Source organism: Pagrus pagrus (assembly GCF_965226575.1).
Source record: "Pagrus pagrus genome assembly, chromosome: 1".
NCBI classification, from domain to species: domain Eukaryota; kingdom Metazoa; phylum Chordata; class Actinopteri; order Spariformes; family Sparidae; genus Pagrus; species Pagrus pagrus.
In genome coordinates, this window is record NC_140185.1 from 11,050,305 (window position 1) to 11,058,261 (window position 7,957).

The 7,957-nt window shown below is 39.2% G+C and overlaps 1 protein-coding gene across 1 annotated transcript; it reads left to right on the forward strand.

The window, feature by feature from the left end:
* The first annotated feature begins 167 nt into the window (after positions 1 to 167).
* tmem208 (transmembrane protein 208) lies at positions 168 to 4,596 on the forward strand. Its single transcript, XM_084355929.1, has 6 exons — positions 168 to 379; positions 1,564 to 1,659; positions 1,860 to 1,919; positions 2,031 to 2,167; positions 3,729 to 3,813; positions 3,912 to 4,596. Exons 1-6 carry the CDS (start codon positions 374 to 376, stop codon positions 4,047 to 4,049), a joined length of 522 nt encoding a protein of 173 aa, XP_084212055.1. The 5' UTR covers positions 168 to 373; the 3' UTR covers positions 4,050 to 4,596.
* The last annotated feature ends 3,361 nt before the right edge of the window (positions 4,597 to 7,957 follow it).

Below are 7,957 nucleotides of genomic sequence, written 5' to 3' on the forward strand. Positions count from 1 at the left end.
GTGTTTTTTATTCAGAATAATATCAATCTTATAGGTGCAGTGTCTTTGCTAAGCTAAAAATTGGGTCTATCACTTTGCCTTATAAATGTGTATTAGCAATGACCAGCAGATGGCGCCCTGGCACCAAACTTCGCCAGCTGTCACTATACTTGAGGATGAGGAGTTGATGACGACATATTCATGCGCCGGATATGTTGACTCTCAGAAAACTCAAATGCTGATGTGTTACAAGCAATTCTGTCACCGCTGATAGACTTTAGAGTTTGATTTTTGATGCTGTGATACAACAAACGGAGAGGAGCGACGGCGGGTCACAGGTCGATGTCAAAGAAGAGGCAGTGGACGAGATCAACAGCAGCGGGTCAGAGAGCCGATGGCGGTGAGAGAAGCTCACACATGAAGCTGCAGCACTGGCACACTGACATATGAGTCACTAACCCTGCATTTACTACTACATTACAATTATAAGTAATATAATGTGATTTATGTCAGCTTCTTCCACAGACTGAACGTTTCACAAAGCTGAATCAGCTACGACACGTCAGAACGGTACACAGCTAATCTGAGCAGGTCCAGTCACATCCAGACTTTAGATTTTGTTTCATACTAACTTAATTAAACGTTACACGTTGTATTTACTGTATACAACCGTGCAACAGGGTACTGCCGTGTGAAATAAACAACCACATTTATATCTACCTATTGTGAGTTCAATATGTGTCAGGATTTAGTAAGAATGGCTATTTTTGTATTTCATCTTCACTGAAAAAATATAGAAATGATGATGTACCAAACAAGCACGTCCCCCTCAATTTCAATAATATTTTGATTAATTGTTCAGCTGTACAAAGTATTGTTTGAATATATTCAACTCATTTTTACACACAAGAAAGGGGGTCTAGAGTTACACATTTTACTTTATTTACTGTATGTAGAAAACTAGAATGGCACTCAGTACTGAGTCCACTTTAATTCAATCAAGCCAAATCCCATATCTTGATAGTATCACTTTATATTTTAGACCGCTCGTAACCACTTAAAGGGGCATTTTGTAGTTTTAGAGAAGAAATTCAAACTCAGAATTTTAATAACATAGATGAGGTAATAATACAAACTCAGAAATATTTATTTTTTCCATAACTGAATAAACGAGCTGTTCTCAGAGGAAAATTAGGTCCCAGAACACTGTTCTGACTGAAGCTAGAGAGGTGGCAGGGTCCGCCACATATGAGTGCTCCTTTTAACCATAATTTAAGCACACCACGATCCACATCAGATTATACTCACTCATGGATACCAGCCACCTAAATACTCCTGATATTTTTTTATTAAGATCTGTGCATTATTCCCTGAGAACTTCACAAAAAATGTGGAAACTGCAATTTTACAGAAATTGAGAAAAGAAATACCTGGATCCGTCCCTTTATCAGGTTCCACACCAAAAGTTATTAGCATCTATTGTGGTCTGAGAACCATCCTCAAACAGACAGGTGAAAACAGAACCTCCATGGTTGAAAAACAGCCTGATATCACCAGAACTGATCTCTGTGTTTCACCCAACAGCCCAAAGGTAAAGTTGGCACAAAGGGAAAGAAGCAGATCTATGAGGAGAACGAGGCAACGCTGAAGTTTTACACAAGAGTCATCCTCGGAGCTAATGTAAGAACATCAACGCATGTTTGTGTTTCAGTCTACAGAAATGTTTAAATGTCAAAAAGATGGATGCAGCAGTCTTTGGAACCAGATATTGTTTGGCATTTTTGCTTCTTGTAGATTGATTATCAAAATAGTTGCTAATTATTTTTCAGTTGATTGAATAATTTATTAATCACTTAAACGTTCCTGCTCTTCCTTTGCAGGCCATATATGCTGCTGTAAATCTTTTGGTTTTCTACAGTTCCTCTACATTTTGGACATGGGTGAGTGTATTTTTACATGATTTAATATTCACATATCCACATATCTAATGTAATTTCCTGTGACACCAAACCCTTCCTGGGCCGACCCTAAACCTCGTATTCCTCCTGTAGCTGCTGCTCATGTTTGCACTAGCAGTGTATGTCGGGAGCTACCGCTCCATGTCTGCTATGGCCAAGCCGGTGTTTGCTGAGGATGGAAGTCTCCTGGACGGAGGAATCGACTTAAACATGGAGCAGGGAATGGCAGAGTGAGTCATCCCCAGAAAACAAATATATTGGGAAGAGAAAGTCCATATTTAGTCTACGTGCACTTTAAAAACAACATGAGTAAACACAAAAGTGAAACTTCTCTCACAGATTATTTAAAGTGGTTGATTAAACGTTCACATTCAGACAATATTTCACTGGGATTAACGATGCCGGCTTTCATCTAAGAAATATGGATCCAAAATGACAATGGACTATTATTAACACATTGTAGAAGATGGAAAAACGTCTCTGTTGCAAACCCTGCAACAAACTATTTTTGAACGCCATTTCACTGCAGGGGTCAGGGATCTAACCACCAGTCTGATTAGTGAACAGCTGCTCTGCCGTCCCATGTACTTCTCGCTCCACACGTCTCAGTTTGAGGTTGTCAGAGCTGCAATGCTTGAGTGCTTGTGCATGCACTTTAAAGCAGTTATCGCAAAGTCTTGTTTTACAATAGAACTGCTCCTCTTATTACAATGTCCTGGTAGCTTCTTGCTGACAGCTCACAGCCTCTGTAGTTTCATATTTAGGATTTTTTATTGAAACATTAAATGCGTTGAAATTACATCTTCATGAAAACCACATTTCACCTGCCTGTGAAATATGAGAAATAAAAATATGGAAAATACCTTGACACTAATCAATATCTTCTCTCTTTAAATCTACAAAAAAAACACATTCTAAAAATGATTACACAAAATTTGTGTTTGTGACACGATTTAACTGAATTTTAGCTGGTTCTAAGGAGGGTGAAAAGACGTCTTAGACGTTCAGACTGAATATCTACGGAAACCCTAAAGGGCCATGCATTCATACATTTTATTTCCTCCGTTTTCCCGTGATAACGAGTTAATTTCATTTGTTTTCTCGAGATCTCGAGTTGTTATCTCGAAATAACAACTGCCGTTTTCCCGAGATAACGATATCATTAATTTGAGATCTTGAGAAAACAAAATGATAGTGTAGTATATTAAATCATTGCAGGAAACATTATTCAGTGTAGCAATGTCAGAGGAGCAGGAGCATATCGATCACCGCGTCACATATCTTTTCAATCAAGTGTGCGTAACCTAAAAAGACGGCTATATCGGCGGCGCTATCTAAGTGAGCCTGATGTTGTCGTTAACTACATAGCTGACCAGCTACGAGGTCCCGGGCGTCTCCATAATCTCAGGCCTATCATATCACAGTCATTATCTCGAGATCTCGAATTAATTATATCGTTATCTCGGGAAAACAAAGTTTCGTTATCTCGAGATCTCTAATTAATTATCCCGTTATCTCGGGAAAACGGCAGTTGTTATTTCGAGATAATAACTCGAGATCTCGAGAAAACAAATGAAATTAACTCGTTATCACGGGAAAACGGAGGAAATAAAATGTATAAATGTATATTTTCATCTTAAAATATTGTTTTTGGTTTGTTTTAATGCCATTTTTAACATTTTCGAAAGTCTTATCTCAGTGGATTTTTGTGCCCATGTAAAGCACTTTGAATTGCCTTGTTTAAATGGTACTATAAAATGATCTTTTATTGTGTGTTTGTTGTGATTTTAGGCACCTGAAGGACGTCATCCTGCTCACAGCTATAGTACAAGTCCTCAGCACCATCTCCTCTTATTTCTGGTATCTTTGGCTGCTGGTAAGAGCTTCTGCAGAACACGTTCTCCTGTTAGTTTGCTGTTATATTTCTGTGATTCATGTCTCATAATTTGATCTTGTCTTGTGTGTGTGTGTCAGGCCCCGGCCAGAGCCCTGCACCTGCTGTGGGTGAACTTCCTGGGCCCCTGGTTTATGGCAGAAAGTCCGTCAGCACCAGAGGAAGTGAATGAGAAGAAGCAGAGAAGACAAGAACGCAGACAGATGAAGAGATTCTGATGCTGTGGAGCAGACGGAGCAGTATTTTTTATACACAGAATCTAATATACAGATAGTGAGGGACTCGTAAGTTATTTAGGAAGAAATTTTGTTATTGAGTTAAAGTCGATCCGAATCTGATACTGTGGGATCTTGTTTTCCATGTTTGTTTTCTTTCTGCTTTCTCCTGTAATCAGATCTTCTCCCTAAATTATGAAATGAAATCTTCCCTATTTAGATAATGTCACGGTCCAAATATCATTTGTCCTCATGCAGAGATTTGAGAGTTTTACTGTTGCACAATCCCATCACACTGCAGATCTCCATCAGATATTCTCGTGGGAACGACCCTCCTATACAATGACAAAGTGAGTCAAAACCACAGCCGGCTGAATTTACTCTGTCAGAGCTGCTTTCTGTCATGCCACGTCTTTTCCTTTTATTTAATTTTATTGTTCAAAAATGTAACAGAATTCATCGGCAAGCCTTCATTACAGAGCCGAGATATTTTGTTCGAAAGCTGTTCAGTCTTATCTCAACAAGTTTTGCAATAAAAGTTTGATCATTACATGTTCTTCAAGAGGTTTTATTTTTGTTGTGAGAAATCCTGTGTGCCTGTTGTATTATGCCTTCAGTCATGACTTAAAGTAATTATTTTCCATTATCCGAGAAGGCTGAATGAATTCAGTTGGCTGGGTCCACCTGAAAAGTTCTCTGACATTGTGTAAGTGGTTATAATGTAATTCTCAGAGAAAAGTTTAGACTTGTCGCCTCCTATATAAAGCTGAGTTCATTCCTGTTTTTCAGTATCTTAATTCATGTTTTGTTTTCTAAAACTTTGAATTATTTTTACTTTTGTCATCCCTCCACATTAATGTGCAACTAAACATGTCTTTTGGCCATCGTTTTCATTGGGCGATATTCTGACAGTCAACTCATTCATAAAAATGAAAAATTTCATTGGAAGTAATAACGTTCCTGAGATTTGTATGACAGCATGAACATTTAATTGAGAATACATGGGCACCAATTGCCAGTTTTGTTTCATGGCAATCAGCACGTATGTGGAATAAAAACACAAACTGTATGACATTTTAATTTTTACTTAAGTAACACGCGACATTACATGATTACTGAATAATGTGTGATGTCAGGATTGTACGCTCAGAGCTTTAAGCAGTGAAAAGTTATATGACATCTTAAGACTATCAAGGTTTTTTCATATTTTAACCATTTTAGAGCTGCAACAAACCAATATATTCATAATCAATTGATGTGTCAATTATTTTTTCATATCTATGACTTGTGACTTTGTGTGGTCAGTGCTCTAAAGCCCGAGGTGATATGCTTTAGATTGCTTATGTTATCCGACTAACGGTCCAAAATATTTTTACTAATTTTCTGTTGATACAGTGTGTTGGGAGGAAATCCTTTAATTTATCTGAGAACAAAAAGTCACCAAATCTGGAAATGTGTGGTTATAACTGGACAGTGACATGCTTTGATTAACTGCAAGATACTGTAAGACCACAAAAATAACACATAATTTAGTCTTTTAAAGGAACCTGATTTCATTTTCCAGCCAGTATTTGAATCTAAAATGAATTCCCATGAGCCCTGCAGATGTGAGCACTGCAGCCTCCTTGGCAGCTCCAGGTTTCAGAAAGCAAACGGGTTGTTTTTAAATATGAGATGTGGACACGTTAATTAAGATGAATGTCGCATTAAAGTTCAGGCTGCAGAGCTTCACACATCATCACCTGTCCTTCCTCAATGGCTCTTAAATCTGCTCACATATTTGGGATTAGATCTTTAATATCAGATATGACAAATCAGCGTTTAGATGACAGTTTAATCCCACGATACCGAAGAAACGTCGACCGCAGCTACATTCAACATTTGTGTTTCCATCCGGTGAGTTGAGCCTTGTCCTCGGGGGGGAACTGTTGTTTATTTTCAAGTCTTCTAAGTGACTTTATACTGTCTATCCAGTGTTGACAAAGTGTATTCAGTGATTATGTTCATGCTCAGACTCCAAAGAGAGTGAGTGGGCTGGCTAAGCCCAGATCTGCTCCCGATATAATTACAGATTTCTCATTATTATTACATTCGTGCTTACCCAACTCAACAAGCTACGACCTGCAGGCTTCTGGTTTTGAAGGAGAATCTCTGCGATGGTGTGAATCCTGTTAAAAAGAAACAAACCAGCGCTGAAGCTACAAAGTTTTTCTTAATCTAATACATGCAGGAATTCAAACAAGTCTTTTTACTTTTCCTCAAATGTCTTTATCCCCACAAGCTTCTACAAAATGACTGCTTTTACTTTGCCCTCCTTCATTCCAGCCCTGTGGTCCTATACTGTCTCTATTATAGGGTTATAAACAAAGTAACCAAAATTAGAGCAGCACGGCATCCAGTTGTCAAGGCCAATCCCAGATGTGGGCTTTGAGAGGGACCATGCTGCAGTGTAATTTAGCGCTGGGGACACTCGCTTGCACGTTACCCCACCCCCTCAAAAACTCACATATGCACTCTGTTTTCTGGAGGAAGATGTGCAGAAATGGGGATGTTTCATGTGTTTATCTCAACCAAAAAAGAACACATGATTGTTTTTTCATGTGCCAATGTTCCCAAACATGAAATTGTCCCTGCTCTTACTTTGGGGTGCAGCACTAAATAGAGAAGTATCTCTTAAGATAGCGTGCTGCATGCGAGAGGACCTGTCCTGACTGCTGATTTAAGACGGAGAGAAAAGAAAGGAGTGGGAGAGAGAGGTTCTTGTTTACCATGGCAGTAAAAAACGGTTCATCCTGACAAGATGAAATGAGGGAGTTGAGGCTGCATTCCATTTTCCGGGCTTTTGTGTGCAGCTTTACATGCTACAACCTACAAAAACCCACTGTTCTTACTGTTTAAGAGTAAAATAAATGCTCATTAGAGATCAGAGGTGGCAAAAGTATGCACATGCTTGTGATACTCGTGCAAAAAAAGACTCTGCTAAAACAAGAAGCACTGATTCTACTTCTTTACTCGAGTAAAAGTAATAGAGTACAGGCTCTGAAATGTACTCAGAGCATCAAAGTAAAAAGTTTCCCCCTGAAGGACATTTCTACCAGCCATTTCTGTGCAAAGCTAACTGAAGTTCACGTCACATTAATATAATTCAAAGACAATTAAACTTAAAGGTAGAATCAGTAGGATTTGTTCCAGCTGTTCCTAAACGCACCACAAGGATAGTTGATTGTTGAGTCTCATTCCCAGGATGTCACATAGCCACATTTTGTGTTGGTAAAGCGTCCCGAGCAGCAACAAAGTGAGAAAATAAGAAAATCCAGGCGGAGGGCTGCAGGGTCTCTGCAGATACGAGACACTAACACGCCTTTTCTCACCATTCCAGTCTCCCTCTCTGTCTGTTTCCGTCTTGTTACGTCGTTTCATCCCGCTACATCTGCCGTGCGTGATGTCCACTGACTGGTTAAAATCAGTCTTGTGATGTTGGGAAGGCGGCGTGCAATGAGGCAAAATAAAAATAATCCATAATTCCTCTCAAATGCATTCAAACTAAAGTAACAAGCCTGTTTTGAAAATGCAAGGAGGAGACAGAACAGATAATTGCGTTCAATCGTAGCGAGGAAACGTCAAAATACTCAAGTAAAGTACAGATACCTGAAAAATCTTCAAATCTCTGCGAGAGATAGAGAACAGGAGGGAAGTGGAGCCTTTTGTCTCATGGGCTCGAGCAGAACATGGCCTTCACATTTTAGATCCCTTTACGCTCACAGCGCCAGACAAAACAGGAAATTGGGGGGCATTTGGGCAACAGGCGAGCCTTTGACCCTTGAACCGCAGCCCTCCCTGTCTTTGAAGTTAAGAGAGAGAATCACAACCAATTATATACGATGCAGAGTGTGTTCCCTTGAACATTAAGC